The following is a 20226-nucleotide window of genomic DNA, read 5'->3' as shown; positions in this document are numbered from 1 at the left end:
AGTAATTGCTCCCATAGGGACCAATCCACAGGTTACACTTTCTTGCACTCAACTACAATGCAAGCTTGAAAAAGATATTGCAGGCCCTCTTTATCAACTCCCAGCCTAATCACAATGTTCTGTCTACCTCTTGGTGTTGCAGTGAAGCACCACTTCACTGATTTCATTATTCAGCAGATGAGGTTAAGAACCAGACCACAATTTTAATATTCCGGAGAAAGTATTTCACTGTAAATATTTAAAATGTTTATGGGTTTTCAAGCCATAAAAAAAAAAAAAAAAAAAAAAACATTAAGCAGTGCGAAGAAATGTTTTTGCCACTGCAACTGAAGTTAAAGCCTCTCTCAGAAGCATTATTCATCTACCTGTTAAAGGTAAATACGTTTCTGTTTTTTCTGTGTTTTATTTTTTCAGGGTGCACAAAATATAGTAATAATTCATTCACCTTCAGGAGTAAAATATTTCTTTTGAGCAGATCAGGTTTCTCCATTGAAACACTGCGAACCCTGTTCACTGTAGGTTTCGTCACTTAATGCAATAATGGGTAGGTATTTCCATGTGAACAATCAGAAAGCAAGTAATCTTTTAATGTATTTATTCAGTTATATGTGTAGAATATTAAAATGTCCACAGGTTCAGTATTACAAACACAGTAGTGTTTTAATTTTCTTACATGGCTAATAGGTTTCTTACATAGCTAATCCAATGTGTGTTAAGCACAAATCAACTGTAAACCGGTACTAGCATGGTAAGTATTTAAAGAAAAATACATGTGCAGGCAATCTGAGCAAAACCAGGTTGGTTTGCTAAATAATAGACCAGAATACCGTGAGTTTGAATACCACTACAAATTTGTCAGCTGTTCAATATTAATTTATAGATTTTGTAAAACTCTATCAGTATTAAACTACATTGAACAAAAATATAAATGCAACATGCAACAATTTCAAAGATTTTACTGAGTTACAGTTCATATAAGGAAATCAGTCAATTGAAATAAATTCATTAGGCCCTAATCTATGGATTTCACATGACTGGGAATACAGATATGCATCTGTTGGTCATAGATACCTTAAACAAAAAAAAAAAAAAAAAAAAGTTAAGGGCGTGGATCAAAAAACCGGTCAGTATCTAGTGTGACCACCATTCGCCTCATGCAGAGTGACATATCTCCTTCACATAGAGTTGATCAGGCTGTTGATTGTGGCCTGTGGAATGTTGTCCCACTCCTCTTCAATGGCTGTGTGCAGTTGCTGGATATTGGCGGAAACTGGAACACGCTGTCGTACACGTCGATCCAGAGCATCCCAAACATGCTCAATGGGTGACATGTCTGGTGAGTATGCAGGCCGTGGAAGAACTGGGACATTTTCAGCTTCCAGGAATTGTGTACAGATCCTTGCGCCATGGGGCTGTGCATTATCATGCTGAAACATGAGGTGATGGTGGCAGATGAATGGCACGGCAATGGGCCTCAGGATCTCGTCACAGTATCTCTGTGCATTCAAACTGCCATCGATAAAATGCAATTGTGTTCGTCATCCATAGCTTATGCTTGCCCATACCATAACCCCACTGCCACCATGGGGCACTCGGTTCACAACGTTGACATCAGCAAACCGCTCGCCCACACGACGCCATACACGCTGTCTGCCATCTGCCTGGTACAGTTGAAACCGGGATTCATCCGTGAAGAGCACACTTCTCCAGCGTGTCAGTGGCCATCGAAGGTGAGCATTTGCCCACTGAAGTTGGTTACGATGCCGAACTGCAGTCAGGTCAAGACCCTGGTGAGGACGACGAGCACGCAGGTGAGCTTCCCTGAGATGGTTTCTGACTGTGCAAAAATTCTTCGGTTTTGCAAACCCACAGTTTCATCAGCTGTCCGGGTGGATAGTCTCAGAGGATCCCACAGGTGAAGAAGCCGGATTTGGTGGTTCTAGGCTGGCATGGTTACATGTGGTCTGCGGCTGTGAGGCCAGTTGGACGTACTGCCAAATTCTCTAAAACAATGTTGGAGACGGCTTATGGTAGAGAAATGAACATTCACTTCTCTGGCAATAGCTCTGGCGGACATTCCTGCACTCAGCATATCAATTGCACGTTCCCTCAAAACTTGAAACATCTGTGGCATTGTGTTGTGAGACAAAACTGCACATTTTAGAGTGGCCTTTTATTTTCCCCAGCACAAGGTGCATCTGTGTAATGATCATGCTGTTTAATCAGCTTCTTGATATGCCACACCTGTCTGGTGGATGGATTATCTTGGCAAAGGAGAAATGCTCACTAACAGGGATGTAAACAAATTTGTGCACAAAATTTGAAATAAGCTTTTTGTGCGTATGGAAAATTTCTGGGATCTTTTATTTCAGCTCATGAAAAATGAGACCAACATTTTACATGTTGCGTTTAGATTTTTGTTCAGTTTAAAAATCAGAGGAGTTTACAATCTATATATAGATATACAGGATTATTTGAAGGGTGCATGCTATCTATTGTAAATACATAAGAAACCAAGTCAAGCAGACAAACTCTTTGGCCAATGCCTTCATTAGTTTGATTCTGCTCGACCAATGATTGAGTGTTTAAAGTCACAGATCATTCAATCGTATGTCAAAGACGGCCATAACAAGCAGTTAATGCAATAATTCATGCTCCCCCTGTCTGGGCGCTGGACACTTGTGCTCCCCCTGTCTGGGCACTGGCGAGCTGGCATAGAGGTATCCCAACCAATCGTGTCTTCCTTCCTCATATCGCCCACACCAGCTCGGCTGCACCTCAGAGCAGTCCCTCCAGCGGGGATCCTCCTTTCAGCACGAGGTGCACCAGGTGCACCAGGGGGACAGGTTCTCTGGCTCTTCCGGCTGCTGGGGCGGTGGGAGCAGCAGTCTACCTCCCCTTGCTGGTGGTGTAGACCGAAGGCGACCTATGCTCCTCCCTCTCCTGACGGACAGAGCAGCGAGTCACGTGCTGCTCATCACCGCGGATGGGGCATAGGACTGCCAGTGACAGTTCGTGCTGGAATGCCTCAGCTCAGCAGTAACACCTGGGCTGCTGTTCTTCCGGCTGGTGTTCTGACTGCTGCAAGGATTGCCGTTTTCACGGCACCTTTGATTTATAGTTTGTCATATTGTGTTTTATTTTTAGTGTTTCTACAGTCTTGTACCATCCTCTGTGCGCTACCATTGCTTGTAGCGTCACATGACATTATTGTTTACTTTTTGTTTCTGCTTATTAATGCAATCCTGTGTGCCTGTGTCGGTGTAACAACGTCAATCTATCTACCTCAGTCTCTTGTGTGTTCTCCTAGGCTGCCTGAAGCAAGTACGCCAGGACACTATTACACCTTCTTATAAATGTTTCGTGAACATGGCCCATAGCATGGGTTAATCTTTGATACTTTTCAATTCTTTAAAAATAACATTTGGATATGCTTTCGCATGCCAGCACTATGTGGTATTGTTATGAGCTTTTTACTGTGATGGTAAAATTGTTTGGCATCACAAGAAGTTTTTTGTCTAGGACAGCATGCTTTGTAAATTCTCATTATAGCTCCACAGGCCTCTCTTTCACATATGCACCCCCCCCCCCCGCCGGCAATGTTAATTCTCACCTCCTCCTTTGGGAGTCTGGGCCCACACAACTCAGTGCCTTCCTGCACAGCTCTCGGAAACCACTGAAGTAGGTAGTCGTCAGAAAAAGGATTTTGTCGCATTATCAGCTTTTTCATTGTATGGAGTGCAACTAGTCCCTTCATTCCAGAGATGAGATGAATCTCTTCTGTAGCACTCCAGATATTTGAATCCAAATCTAACAAAAGTGATCTTCACCAGATGATAAGAAGAACCAGCGTGTTAGCAGGTTTCACGGATTTTGGTCACTAAAGGAAATTAGTTTTTTATCTTGCCATTAATATCACTCAGCACGTTCAATAACATACAGATACAATGAATCAGAAGGTTATGGCATTTAAAATCCAGTCAAACAATCAAGATGATGTACCATAATGCAACACAAACAGACAATAGTGTTTCTTGTGCCTAAAAACCAAGCACCCCTTGGGTGCGTATGTATACAAAATTCGCTTCACACACACACACACACAGGTAATGTTTCCGTTATCTGGATACACAAAAGTAACATGGCCAAAACAAATATGATGTGGCAGCGAAACAGTTCAAGCTTATTAAAAAGTGTAAATAACACTAAGTAACACAATTTTTGTTCCTGGGTAGTAAGTGTTATTTCCTAATTGCTTATGCCTCAAAAGTATAGAAAATGGCTATTATTCCCCACAAACTTTGCTTTTGTGACCAGGACAGTGATATTTTGAAATATCACTATTTCCAATGGGAAAACGGGCAAATGTGTGTCTTTTCGTTCACATAAAGTCAGAAAAAAACAACATACGAATCCAAATTAACATGTATTTATACTAAAGTAATACAAAAATGACTACAAAAGATTTAGAAGTGAGTAGTTTTTCGAGATTTACGATTATATTGTATTTACAGTATAATCGTAAATCTAGAAAAACTACTCACTTCTAAATATGTTGTTTTTTTTCTGACTTTATGTGAACGAAAAGACACACATTTGCCCGTTTTCCCATTGGAAATAGTGATATTTTTAAATATCACTGTCCTGGTCACAAAAGCAAAGTTTGTGGGGAATAATAGCCATTTTCTATACTTTTGAAGCATACGCAATTAGGAAATAACACTTACTACCCAGGAACAAAAAAAAAAAAAAAAAAAAAATTGTTACACGGTATAATCAAACTTGACCAAGAAAATCCTAGAATACAGCTGTGCATTTGATAGGCAAATACAGTAAGTGCGTGGTCCTAATCCACTGAAATTGAAAGTCACATGACTGCAAATAGGTCCATAAGTCAAGGTTAAGGTTGTCGGTTCATCACTTGTGAGGAGTTTTTGTAAACACTGCTAATACAGTACCAAGTCTCTCGTGGAATAGGTTTGGTTTACGCAGATAGAAACGATTTAAAAGTTTTTTTTTTTTTTTTTTAAATACACAACGAAAGTGAGTATCTGCATTTCATCAGAAGAACTTAAACTGTAGTGGAAATCAATTTTAAAAAAGACATGGGTTCCCATTTTGAGAGCCAATATGTCTAAACAGTATAGCTGTTTTATCTCCTAGAATCCCTCTGTATGGATTGAACAGTATATTTGTGTGCAAGTTCAGAAATCCTTTATTCCCATGGCTGTCTCCTTAAACCTCCAGGGTCTTATGCTATGGTTTGCTTCAAGAAGAAAATCTGGCCAAACATCCTTTTCTAGCACAAATTGCATCTTTCTGTCTAATTCTGTGCTCTAGAATGGATTTACAACTCAAAGCAGCCTGAAAAATGATTACTTTCCCCAGGACTGCCTGGGAATATTCAACAACAAACTTCATATAATGTAATGCTGCTTCAAACAGTGATAACTATTTATACCGAAACCTATATGCTGGATCTATTCAAATGTCAAAAATCTTAAAAAAAAAAAAAAAAAAAAAAAAAATTAACAATAAAACAGTAAAATCTAATTTCTTACCTCTGATTTGCCTTATAGATGCAAGATGATGTTTTATTTATTTTTTTAACTTAGAATTAGTGTATTAAGGTTTGTCAAGTATGATAACCTTTTTTTTACTGTGCTCAATTATTTTACCCCAATTTACCATTGCAGAAATTCCCACAACAGTTCAGGAGAACTGAAGGTCAGTGGGCATCCTCCGATCCCATTGCCAAGCCCTGTGGGTGTCTGCTTTGAGCTCACCGGGCACCTGGCCAGTAGAGTCCGCTGTAGTGCAGCGAAGAGAAACAGCTCTGCCGATGTTGTCTCCCAAATCCACAGGAGTGCCAGAGTTTACTCATCTAAGACTGGTAACTTAACAAAGCCAGGATGCAAACCAGAGCTTAAGAAGGTTTAAACGTCTGCTTAAGTTTTTTTTTTTTTATTTGTTAAAAATAGCTGGTTCATGTATTGAGCATTGCAAAATTACTGGGAGAAACCGCATTTCTTATTTTTCCAGTTTTGAGGCTTTACTTTCATGTGAATGTTTGACTTCAATTTCCAGGCTAGTAAAGTAATCTACTAAACACCACCCGTGGATCCTGTCCTCCGTGAACTCAGCTGTGATAATCGAGTGAAAGATCAATTTTCTTACCTCCTATGAGCACTAGCAATATTATTCCCTTTTTCTTCTAAATATCATTTATTTCCTTGCTTTTATTTTACACTTCAATTTAGAATATGCAGAAAGTTTAGTGTAGTGTAGTTGCTGCTGCTCTCTGGTCCCTAATCACTTCAATGTACTTAAAATACACTTCAGTGCTGAAGCTGTAATCTGACCATGTGACCTCCCCACAGCTTCAGCATGCAGTACTTATAACACTGTATTAGAAATATAATTCAATACAGCACTTCTAGCATTGTATTTGAAACATTTGAATTGAAATAAAAAACAAATTATAATCAAGTGAACACCAACATATTCACAGTTTAGTTAAAGGGGGACAAGTAATGATATTAAAATAAGAAGCAATAAGGATTGTGATTGTAACTAACAAAATGTTTCATTTATTCCTGTTATTACTGTGGTTTTTTTATTTAACATGATATCTGGTACTGGGTTACAGAAATATGTTTGCAAACCAGGCTTCAGGTAGTGTTGCATTTGCCCTTTTGGGTGAAATGATCCCAAACGGTTTCTTATCATTCATCAACCTGTTGTTTTCTTATTGACCCAGAACACACTCCTGTGAAAGCAACGAATTAAGTGTAGCACCAGATATCATGTTTTAAAATACACGCTTGCTATTACATGTGTTTCTTTCAAAACTGCACAACTGAGGCCTACGTAGCTAACAGAAGTGCACAACAGGTCACATTTAGGGAATTATTTTGTTAGCCACAATCATTTTAAGTGCAGCTGTGAACTCCAGACCCCTCCTCCAGCCAGGGGCTGTACCGGCTGGCCCCTTCATGTTCATTCTCTGCTTGACTGCCCGCTTCACAGCTCTAACTCCAGCATGGTTCACACTCACCTCCATCATCTCTCTGCTCGGCTCTCAACATGCCTCACTTCACCTGGCTGACAGGAGCACCCCTAGCTACTCGTTCATCTGCTTCTCCGAACAGACTCTCTGTCTCCTCAGTCTCGCTCTTACATTCCTTTGTTTGTGATTTTCAGCACCCAATCCTACTTTATTCCCACTGTATATTACTTTACGCATATATTAATACTTTAGGACTGTTGGGAATGCTTTACATTAACTCAACAGAAACAAATGTATGTATTACAGAAACGGTGCGCAACCAAACTTTTATCACGGGCCACATAGCCAGAAAACTAGTTTAACCTAATGTGCATAGCAGGCCGCACATTACTAAAGAATAATCAGAGTTTAACCCTTAGCGGTTTTCATTTTAGCCGCTGAGTTGTTCAGTTGTAGCAGGCAGCAATGTAGAAAAAGGCACAGGGCAGTGACATCACTCCCTAGCAACAAGCCTTCTATGTTGGGAATGGGTTCCCAAGCCTCCTATGCATCTGAGAAAGGAGAGGAAGACTCGTGAAATTAGTTGGAAACAAGCTGATGAGAAGCAATTACCCTCCGCTGATAAAAAGGCTTTAGCTCTAATGTTTGTCTATTCATGGGGTCGCACTTATTTCTGGTGGGACACTATAACTAATTACAAAACTGTGTAGATTGCAAGACGGCTGCATGTGGGTAAGGAGGACCACTGGTCTTCTAAAATTATCATGTGTCGGCACTGACCTTCTGTTGAAGTACTGTACAGCCCTATGGCCAAACGTTTTGCATCACTCTACAGAATTAACACATTTTGCTTCAAAGTAGAATTAAACCTGCTGAATAATGTCACGTTAACATATAAAAAGGTTACCTGCTACTGTAAAAGGGCAATTTCCTACATTCACAGAACAATGCAAAAAAAGTTCCAGAAAACGTTTCCCAAGATATAGCCATCATTATCTATCAGACTAGAGGGTAGGTTTTCATGACCTCTCATGCTAAAAATGAAACAATTACTGTATTCTATTACTGCTCTCAATCATAATTATACTTTCTGTATCTTGTACTTGATTTTACTCTTAAAGGTAACCAGAGTCACGTTTTTTGTAATTGCTCTTATTGGAAATTGTTCCTATCCATTTACTATTATAACCAAATATTTTTAAGTTCAACTCCTCTTAGTAAATGCTCTCAAACTTAATTATTTACTGTTTTTTTTTTCCAACTGCTCTTACTAATGATTGTATTGTATTCTACAACTGTTATTACCTTTAATATGATACTTTGTAATGTGATGCTTTGTAACAACTATAAGTCACCCTGCATAATGACGTCTGCTAAGAAATAAATAAATAAATAAATAAATAAATAATAATAATAATAAATCACCATACAATTGGACAAGCATTTCCCCAGTATATCCTGTCACTGGGGATATTAATCCACACAGAGGATAATTATGGCAATTGATTACTGAATTTACCAGTCCAATTAACTAAATTCAATTAACTCAATGTGACAGAGATAGAATGATTATTGATGATAAATCTTTCTCCCGACCTGTGAGGGTGCTGTGTAAAGGGAACCTGGAATGCGTGCCCTGGACTGGAAGGCCAGGCAATTAATTCCCAGGGTTAGAAGGAAGTCGGTCATCTAGAAAGGGGGCGGAGCTACAATACACTAAATCATAGACCCGGAAGGGAAACGACGTGGCAGTCGTGGATTGGAGGAGTGGTTGCAACAGTTAACCAAGGGGCCATGACTGACTTTACAAAAGGGGAGGCTGCGAAGTGATCTGTTCCTTTGTATGTTTAAAGCTGAACCGGAAGGAGACCATGTATTGTAAACGCAAGTGTTTTGTTTGTTTTGTTTTGTCTAAAGAACCACTTGCTTGTTGATATTAGACGGCTGAGCGCGATCTGGAGCTGTCGCCAAAGGTCAGCACGTACCCAGACATCACTTCACATTGTTTCACGAATAACTGTATTTACACCACAAGCACTTTAGCACGCATTATGGACTTGTGTTTGTGTTGTGTTAGGTGTGGGTGTTTAGGAACGGGACTATTATTACAGGACCAACCCGGGGATTAACAACATTGTTATTGTTTACTGCTGTTTGTCATCAGACTTTGGATTGTACAAATAAAACACCACTGCACCTGGATTATCGTTGTCTGCCTGTCTATAATAATAATAATATCTTTACTTTTATATAGCGCCTTTCATAGTGGACCACCACCACAAAGTGCTGTACAGAGGTAGGCTGTGAACTGTGCATTCTATGCCGAGTCACTTACAATAAGACATTGATTTAACATCTCATCCGCAGGATGGAGCAGAAGGAGGTTAAGTGACTTGCTCAGGGTCACACAGTGAGTCAGTTAATGGCAGAGGTGGGATTTGAACCGGTGACCTTCTGGTTACAAGCCCTGGACTTTAACCACTGGACTGCAATGCTGCACCTGTACACTGTTAACCACTTTTCCATACTCCATTATTGGGAACAAATTAATCAGACAGCTTGAGCCCCTGAATTCGGTTGCTTTTGTTTAAACTGGTATTATCTGTTAATAATTGCACAGCTTACAAAATCATGTTTTATTCACTTAATTTAACTGCTGTGTTTTAGAGAGCCGGTCTAGTTAACTGGTATAATCATTACATTAAAAGGAAATGTAATTCAGAAAAAATGAACACTACCTTGAATGATGTTGCCATATTATAAACACAAATTTAAAAAAAAAAAAACATCTCTCTTTGAAATTGTATCACAAAGTAGAACACATTCTATTGCCTTAAGCATCGATTGCTTGTTCTGTGTGATGTATTTATTGATTTATTTATTTTTTTTAAACTGAAACAGATTTCTAATTTTGTTTCCCCATTAATCCACATGCCAAGAGGTTGTGGATTTCCTAGTCTTGCATGCCAATGCTGCTTGTTAAGTAAACACGTCATTAGCATGCAACACACAGCTAGCACTTTTCCTTGCTGGCTAATGGGTGGGGGACGAGGGATGAATTAGAAATGCATGCCTTTTTCTGTTTAAAGAACTTTGCCTCTAATTATGAATGACAAAATTCTAAGGTTTTCTTTCCCAATCCTTGCATCTGTGTCTATGTCTGAACTTTTCTCTTGGAGGGCTTGTGGCAGAACTGGTATAAACAGACACTGTAACAAGGAGTTTTGACAAGCACGACTTACAGCCAGCTCACAAATACAATTTTTGGATCTGTCACCTGTGCTTCATAAGATGCATATTACAACATACAAACCATAGAGGCTGAAAAATGTATGAAATTTCCAATAAACGTGACCTGTACCATTAAAAAAAAAAAAAAAAAAAAAAAACAGGCAGATGGAAGTAAGATGTAAGATGGGGATTACACGGGTTTCCTACTAGGGTTAAATCCTGATAAAGATTTATATTTTCAGCTATGGCCAAAAGGTTTGCATCACCTATAATTTTAGGATTAGAAACGACATAATTATTTAGGTCTTTTTCAAAATTATATTGCAAAGTTCTACCAGAACCCATAATAGTAGTACAGTATTTTATGGTAGATTTCAAAATGTCAAATTTTTCAATTTGTTTGTTTTTTGTTAAGTATATGGAAAACTACAAAGTGGTATGTAATTAAATATGCTAACATTCAGCAGGTTTCATTTGACTTTATGAAGCAAAATTAGTTAATTCTATAGAGTGATGCAAAACTTTTGGCCACAGCTGTAGAGGCATATAATTAGGGTTAAACTCGATTTCCCCCCAAAATTGAAAGTAATAATGTATTTAAATGGAAGTATACAATTGATTAAATGTATTAACCTGAAAACCAGGAGAAAAAACTGAAAATAAGAACCACTAGTCATAATGGAAATCATAAGCTGCAGTTACTGTAAAATGCATTAAAATACTCTAGCTTTAATAAAGAAGCATATAACACCCATTTACTACTAAAAAATATATTTCTACATCGTCAAACCCAAAAAGGGACCCATAGGCTGGTATTTATAAAGGGGAGATGGGAGGTCTTTGGTTCACTATCTGAAGATTAAATGATTAATGTATACGATAATACCAATTTTTTTCAGCTGCCCAACTAAACCAAGGGGCGTGGACATTTTACACTGACAAACAATCTGACTTCTCTGTCATGAAATGCTCGTTATACTAATTCAACAACTGCTTAGGACCAGACGTTCCTCCCTTGCAATTTCAAATGAAGATCTACATTTGCTTTTGCCAGCATTTCACCTCATGAACTGTCACTGCAATTTGCATCGAAGCAACAGGAGCTTCATTTAGGAATTCCAATCTTCACTTAATCCTTTGTGCACCTGCCCAGCAATTAGCATCATCAAGAGACACTGCAGTCAGTGGTCGTATGAAAAGCCATTACGTTAACGAGATGAATTATTGCAGCGTTATTAAAACATCCCAGTTTCAATCCAACATTTGATCCTCTGGCATGGTAATACAGTCTAATAAATGAGCTTGCTTCAGGGGTAATTGGGATCACAGCCTCACGAGCAAATCCTTTAAAAAAAACAGTTTAAATGCTGATGACATTACTTGCACACAAATTCAAATTGGCCAACAGTTAGACAAAGAGACTGTAAGCTGTCTTCTGTTCTCTAAATTGAAAATGAACATTGCAGAAACGAGTTTCAAATTGTCTTTTTCTGTGCTTTGTTTTTGACGTGGTGTCTGCTGCACTTAAAAGTGGCTGATTGCAGACTATTTATAGAGCAACAGTTTGTATTGGGATATTGCAATGTAGTTTTCCTGGTCTCCAAAATCCAGATGCCCCCCATTTTAATATGTGTTGGTTGAAGGGTAAATACCTCCAAATTACTCCTATATTTTGTCTCTTTTTTCTCCCTTTTTATGATGGTTACTATCATTTCATTTTTTTTTCTTGATAAGGCTGTGGAAATATGCATTGAATACAAAATGTAGGCTAGTGTAAAGCAGAAAAGGTGCCTGCACCACCTAGTGGGCAACTGGGTATTGCCAGCAGTAGAAAAGGAAACTCAATCCAAAAAGGTGCTCACTAGGTGGCACTGGTGTCTGCTGCCTAGACAAATTAACTCACATAAAAACAGCTGAATGCATGTTTCAAAAGATACAAAAAACTAATGATTGCAAACATTATAACATGGTGGACAGTAAAAAGTAAATTCTAGCATTAGCTAGTAGACAGACTGGATAATTCTAGCATCAACCAATTTTGGTCTGGATAACTTTAGAATGGATCAACAGCGCACCAAGGCGCTTGTTTTTATTTATTTAATAGGATAACAAAAATCAATGAGACAGATAGATAGATAGACAGATAGATAGATATGTACATGCACTAACTTTACCTTTCCATTTCATATTCCTTCTTTCCAGGTTTTACATGTTTCATTATCTGAAAAAAAAGAAAGAAAAATGTTTATGAATATTAAAACAAACAATATAAGTGCTTTAACATTTTAGCAATAAGTATTTAGGAAGACTACCCTAGCATAACTAAATAAATATTTAAATATTTTAACTGGGCCAAATATACATTGAAATAGGAACAGATATAAACAACAGTAAACTGGTTTACTATTGGTTTACTAGCCTGCTGGTTTTTAGTGGACCAATCTTTCCTATAGTACCAAGGCAGTCTGCTTTTTTTGAGTGATCTGTAGTGTTAAAAGAGTTAACTGTGATTTCATCTAAATGAATAACCAAAGCTTATTAAATCATTATCATCAACGGACCCTTTTCTTAGGCTGAATATTGCTTGGTTGTCTGCATGTTTAATTTAACGCAGAAAAAATACAGCCCAAATTGCTATCGCTTCCTAGCCTCATTAACATTATTTGCTTTGTATTCAAGACATGCAGCTATTTCAAACAATGCTATACTGCAGATAAACAGCTGCATCCTGATATCTTTGCTGTAGGTGACACAGGGGTCTATTTTAAGAGCGATTAATCTAAACCTGATTATTCATGGACCTTATTTAATTGTGGGGGGAGTGGGTGTTAGCATTACTAAAGTGATTGTAGCTAGCAAAATAATTCCACACTTCTTACATGTTATAGACTTCTATTTGTTACTGTATGTCTCAAGTGCCCACTTTTGAAACAAGCACGTTATTGGGAGTGTATAATAGTTAAGATTTATGGAATTATTTTGTTAGCTACAATGACATTATGTGGTCTAATTGCAGCTAGACCATTGGAATGAATCTGAACTGCAGCACAGGGAGTGAGAACCAGGGAGAAACAGCAACATACCGTAGCATTCCACTGAAAAAATCTGTATGTGTGTATTCAAGTACAATCTACAAACCAAAAGATGAGGCCAGTGATAATATTGACAGTGCATAATGTGTGAGGAGGGACAGAACAGTCTACAGAATACAGGGATCACGGCGTGATCGAGATGCAGTGAAAGAGGTCAGCTGAGATGCAGGCAGAAGGTATTTAATTATGTCCCAGGAGAGGGCAGTGACAAGGTGAGCAGTCTCTTTCAAGCTAAATTGTGATGTGCTGCCATTTGAGAACATCCACTTTAAAAACACAGTTAACTTTTGACTTGTTTGTTTGCGATCCTTGATTTTAAATAGCCTTGCACTTCCTTGGTCATATCACCTGGAGAGTAAAATAGTTCCCAATCCCTCTAATGCCATTTTTCCCGTCATTAACCAACCAGCTGCTTCCCATATTACTGACATGCTTGCAGAGGTGAAATTACCTAGGAAGTGAAACGGTTGCACACTGATCACGTTCTCAAACTTGCATAGTACCAGATTTCAAATTTTACAACCTATATAGAGAAGGAAGTGACCGACTTGTGAGCTATATAGAATTATTTTATAAGCTACATTTGCAGTAATTCAATTACTCGTTAAAAAGGGATGCTTCATAACCCTATATATTTTGTGTTCAAGATTCTCCAGTCCATTGGTTTGATAAAAAAACAACATCTTTGCTGCCTGTCACAGGTTGGCCGGGTGTCTAAGGTGGTCAGGTTTTAAGCGCTGGGGCGTGCATTTATTTCACACAAATAATTAACCAAAAAAAAAAAAAAAAACCACTCCTCACAGAGCAAAATAAAAAGTTTTAAAAATACAAGGTCACGAACACCATGAACAAAATATACAGTACAAAGTAAACGGCTCAAGGGCCAAAATAAAGGTTCATACAAAAGACCAAACCATTGCAGGCTGGGCACTAGCCATCACTACAAAGTTTTAAATATAATACCAGCACACAGTGTAAACTCACCCAACTCCCTTCTTCCAATCATAGGATTTTCTTTAAATACCATGTGGCTGGAGCCTAACTAACTATTAATCATTCAATTAAGGCTCCAGCCACATTCTCACATGTTTTTGGCAGGTATAGGAAATTAGCCCCATCCCTGCCAACCCCCACCAACAAACAAACCGCACAATGCATTTTAAAACAACAATATATTTAAAATTATAATACAATATTTACGAGCAGGACCCAGCCCTGCCACACGACCGTTTCTGCATCGCTTGACTTCAAATGTTAGAAAGCAGGAGTCCTCTGTAGACTCAACATTTCTGCTTCACTAGCTCTCATATGACAGTCACTGCACAGATGATGACAGTATTACAAGAACTGCTGTTTTACGTTGCTGTACAAAGTTGCTGGTTCTTGTTTTAAAGGTGCTGAAAGAAAAGAAGTCTAGCAAAGCTGGTATAGCTGTTGAAATGCTGATGCACTCACTGATCATGCAAGCATCTATGCAGCTTTATGTCTTTCATGATGCCTAAATACTGATCATTTTACTTAGGGACCATTGACACTTGGTTCCTTTGGATAGTTTAATTCAATTATTTTCTGTTGCACTTCTTTTGAAACATATAAGAATACTCAAAATGAAACCCTTCACAGTTTGTTTTAAACTACTCCTCTGGCACTGGTCTCTGTCGGTTTGGGGTTACCAACCATGTTTGGTTTGTTTGTTTCAGTGAAATGCGAAAGCAAAAGGAGTACAGAAAAAACGTGGAAGATTTTGCTAATATATGAAACAACATGATCGACATATACATACAGCCTCCTCTACATCCCTGTTACCATGGATATCCACCCCCTGCAGAGCAAAAGTAGGTAAGTGCAGATGTAGGGTCTCTACATTTTTATGAATTCACAAAAACCACCCATTCACTCACTAACACTGAAATCATCTTACATTTCACCCTTACATAAAGAAAATCCAAGATTCAAATGACTGCACATTTCTACTTAGTTTGTGCAGATATATTACACCATTGAGTCCTTGGGCAGAGTGCTTATGATTTAATTTCTCAGCTGACGACAGAATAAGCCTGTTTGAATTTATTTTCTGCTCCTAGCTATGTCTACAAGAGAATCAAGGAAAGGATGTCAAGAAAAAAAAAAAGTAGCCGTGTTCATGCCAAGAGTTCTATTTTATTTTTACATTTCACATTAGCAAGACAAACACATTTAGGTTAGTGAATGTACTTTGCTGAAAAAAAAAAACAGAGTTGTCTCATTAATAAATATGATTCAAGGAGAGGTTTAGTTGGGATTATTAATGCTATTTGGACAATTAGTATACAGGCTTTAGACCACAGAAGTTATGTTCTAGGACTGACTGGTTGATGTATACTACAAGTGGTGAATCCTTTTTATTCCCTATCCATCTTTCATTCTGTACTCTTCTCCTGAACACCCCCACTAACAAACTAATCACATTGATGGGTTCCATTTACACCTAGTGTGCGTAAAGTGCCGCGCGATCCAGGATTTGCATAAACTAGTAAGCATGCTAGAAATGGAGCTGGAAGAAGTGAGACAGCAACAGGATCTTGAGGAACTGGCACACCCACAATTCATGGAAGTCTGCATCACCCCTAACAGACTGAAAGCCACCAGGGAGATAGAAGGTCAGAACAGCTGGGTTCAGGTAGGAAGAAGCAGGGAAAAAAAGAAACTTCGTCAAACACAACCACCAGAAATCAAAACAACCAACAGATTTGAGTCACTTCAGAATTGTGATGAGCAGAACCAACAACAAGAGAATGAAAGGAACAACATCCAGGACCCTATTGACAGTGGTGACAAGACAGTAAAAAGAAGGGAGGTCATGATTGTTGGGGACTCCATATTGAGAAACACAGCAAGTTCAGTTCGCAGTTTGGACCCCCTTACTACAACAGTGTGCTGCCTTCCGGGAGCCTCGGTCAAGCACATCACTGAAAACGTGGACAGGCTCCTAGAACGAACAGGAGACGACCCGGTAGTAGTCGTCCACATCGGTACAAACAACATTGGAAGAGACAGACCAAAATCCCTGCAAAACAAATTCAGAGAGCTAGGAAGGAAATTAAAAGAGAAAACCAAAACTGTGGTATTTTCTGGTATACTACCCGCACCTTGCAAAGGACCATATGGACAGCTGGAAATAATTAATCAAAACGAATGGTTGAAGACGTGGTGCACACGGGAAGGCTTCACCTATCTTGATCATTGGACCACATTCTACAACGAGGACTATCTGTATAGACGGGATGGACTGCATTTAAATAACAAGGGAACTAGTCTACTTGGAGAAAAGATCCTCGAGCAGGTTCGGAAGCATTTAAACTAGAAAGGAAGGGGGGAGAAATCAACAAAAAAACAGAAGGGAGACCGCATCAAAACAAGAACAACAACTCAGGTAAGACAACCATTAAATGTATTTATCTAAATGCTAGAAGTATCAGAAACAAAATTCTAGAACTTGAAGCTACTGCACTAACAGGTAACTATGATGTGATAGGTGTTACAGAAACGTGGTTATCTGAGAGTGATGGGGACGAATATAATATTTGTGGGTATACACTGTATAGGAAAGACAGGCAGGACAGAAGAGGAGGAGGGGTAGCGCTATACATAAGAAACAGTCTTGAAGCCCAGGTGTTAAACCTGGACAAAGAAAATAAAACCGAATCAATATGGGTCAGAATAACAGACAAAAATTCAAAAGGCATAATAATAGGAGCATGCTATAGACCGCCAGATTCAGACGGTGAGCACAATAATCTGTTATACAATGACATTAGAAATGTGTGTAGCAAAGGAGAAGCCATACTAATGGGGGATTTCAACTTCCCCCAAATAAAATGGGAAAACCCGGTGGGTAGCGCGAAGGATGAAATAGAAATGGTGGAAATGACAAATGACTGCTTCCTAACACAATTTGTGAAGGCACCCACTAGAGGGGAGGCATGCCTTGATTTAGTCTTTTCAAATAACGAAGATAGAATAACTAAAACAGAGGTCAGAGAACCACTGGCAAACTCAGACCACAACATGGTCTCATTTGAAGTGTTTTTTAAATCCTCAAAAGTAAAGACTAAAGCTAAGGTTTACAATTTTAGAAAAGCAAACTATGAAGGCATGAAACAGAGACTAACAGAAGTAGATTGGAGTAAAATAGAGAAAACACCCACAGAAGAAGGATGGTTGTTCTTCAAAAACGTAGTACTAGAGGCGCAAAACAATTATATCCCTAAAGTAGACAAATCTAAATGTAAAACTAAATTGCCAAAATGGTTTAATAGATCAATTAAAAAAAATATTCAGCGAAAAAAGGCACTTTACAGAGCATTAAAAAAGGACCAAAAAGAAAGTACACAGAAAGAGTACACAGAACTGCAAATGCAAGTCAAAAAGGAAGTTAGAAAGGCCAAGAGAGAAATAGAAATGAACATTGCTAAGGGAGCTAAAACCAATTCCAAAATGTTTTTCCAATATTACAACAGCAAGAGAACATTCAAAGAGGAGATTAAATGTTTAAGAGATACAAATGGCAAAATCATAGAGGAAGAAAAAAAAATAGCAAATATGTTAAATGATTACTTTTCACAAGTTTTTACAAAGGAAGATACTGACAACATGCCCCACATGTCATCCAGTTCCTATCCAGTTTTAAATAACTTTAGCATAACTGAGGCAGAAGTGTTAAAGGGACTAGGAGCTCTTAAAATAAACAAATCCCCTGGGCCGGATGAGATCCTCCCAGTAGTACTCAAAGAAATGAAAGAAGTAATTTACAAACCGCTAACCAAGATCATGCAGCAGTCTCTTGACACAGGGGTGGTACCGACAGACTGGAAAATTGCAAACGTAATACCGATCCACAAAAAGGGAAACAAAACTGAACCAGGTAACTACAGACCAGTAAGCCTGACTTCTATTATATGCAAACTTATGGAAACTATAATAAGATCCAAAATGGAAAATTACCTATATGGTAACAGGGTACTGGGAGACAGTCAACATGGTTTTAGGAAAGGGAGATCGTGCCTAACTAACTTGCTTGATTTTTTTGAGGATGCAACATCGATAATGGATAATTGCAAAGCATATGACATGGTTTATTTAGATTTCCAGAAAGCTTTTGACAAAGTCCCGCACAAAAGATTAATTCTCAAACTGAACGCAGTTGGGATTCAAGGAAACACATGTACATGGATTAGGGAGTGGTTAACATGTAGAAAACAGAAAGTACTGATTAGAGGAAAAACCTCAGAATGGAGTGTGGTAACCAGCGGTGTACCACAGGGATCAGTATTAGGTCCTCTGCTATTCCTAATCTACATTAATGATTTAGATTCTGGTATAGTAAGCAAACTTGTTAAATTTGCAGACGACACAAAAGTAGGAGGAGTGGCAAACACTGTTGCAGCAGCAAAGGTCATTCAAAATGATCTAGACAAGATTCAGAACTGGGCAGATACATGGCAAATGACATTTAATAGAGAAAAGTGTAAGGTACTGCACGCAGGAAATAAAAATGTACATTATAAATATCATATGGGAGATATTGAAATTGGAGAAGGAATCTATGAAAAAGACCTAGGAGTTTTTGTTGACTCAGAAATGTCTTCATCTAGGCAATGTGGGGAAGCTATAAAAAAGGCTAACAAGATACTCGGATACATTGTGAAAAGTGTTGAATTTAAATCAAGGGAAGTAATGTTAAAACTGTACAATGCACTTGTAAGACCTCATCTTGAATATTGTGTGCAGTTCTGGTCACCTCGCTATAAAAAAGATATTGCTGCTCTAGAAAGAGTGCAAAGAAGAGCGACCAGAATTATTCCGGGCTTAAAAGGCATGTCATATGCAGACAGGCTAAAAGAATTGAATCTGTTCAGTCTTGAACAAAGAAGACTACGTGGCGACCTAATTCAAGCATTCAAAATTCTAAAAGGTATTGACAGTGTCGACGCAAGGGACTTTTTCAGCCTGAAAAAAGAAACAAGGACCAGGGGTCACAAATGGAGTTTAGAAAAAGGGGCATTCAGAACAGAAAATAGGAGACACTTTTTTACACAGAGAATTGTGAGGGTCTGGAATCAACTCCCCAGTAATGTTGTTGAAGCTGACACCCTGGGATCCTTCAAGAAGCTGCTTGATGAGATTTTAGGATCAATAAGCTACTAACAACCAAACGAGCAAGATGGGCCGAATGGCCTCCTCTCGTTTGTAAACTTTCTTATGTTCTTATGTTCTTATAGGGAGAGTACAGCCTTCCTAAATGATATAATACTAACACTAGATACTGTTCAATCCAGGGTATTGTGGAACTAGCAAAACATGCGTCTAGTTGACTTGAGTTTTGACCTTATAACTGAATGTTTCAAACTGATGGGTGATCTTTTCCACAGTTCACGGAGTACGCAATAAGCAGTACTCTGTAGTTAACTGCACAGTCCATTATGTTGGATAATACCTGTAGAATACTGCAAAGCCAGGTGAATGGAGTACGCTGCATTCCAGTCATAAAAAGCTGTATCTGGTAGCAATAATAATCAAAAAGACCCACGCTTCTTGCTTTAGTAAACATGGAAGTAAAATAGTCTCAAGGAGGGTGTTTACTAAAACAGACTACAGATTTTTATTTCCTGCTTCAATCTATATTCTGTTCTATTTTTGGCTTTGGCCATTTCGTTCAAAGGCAGTATCCATTCCTGACTTATCTGCTGTTCCAAAGTCACTATGCAGTTGTGCATGCATTTAATGAAAAACCTGAATAGGTTTTGCAAATGTAGTTAATATGAAGGGAGAATGAGCAGGACCATGACCTCAGGTCTAAGAAAACTGACTGGCAGAACAAAAGCCAATACTAAGGAAGAATAATGAAATCAGCCC

The 20226-nt window shown here is 38.4% G+C and overlaps 1 protein-coding gene across 1 annotated transcript in view; it reads right to left on the bottom strand.

The window, feature by feature from the left end:
* pepd (peptidase D) overlaps nt 1-20226 on the bottom strand; it is a 126941-nt gene that overhangs the window by 65781 nt on the left and 40934 nt on the right. Inside the window, exon 9 of the mRNA XM_041268555.1 lies at nt 12415-12461. Within this exon, the coding sequence (XP_041124489.1) occupies nt 12415-12461 (47 nt within the window). The remainder of the gene's footprint in view (nt 1-12414; nt 12462-20226) is intronic.

This window comes from Polyodon spathula, chromosome 13 (assembly GCF_017654505.1).
Source record: "Polyodon spathula isolate WHYD16114869_AA chromosome 13, ASM1765450v1, whole genome shotgun sequence".
NCBI classification, from domain to species: domain Eukaryota; kingdom Metazoa; phylum Chordata; class Actinopteri; order Acipenseriformes; family Polyodontidae; genus Polyodon; species Polyodon spathula.
This window is presented reverse-complemented; position numbering and strand designations above follow the sequence as displayed.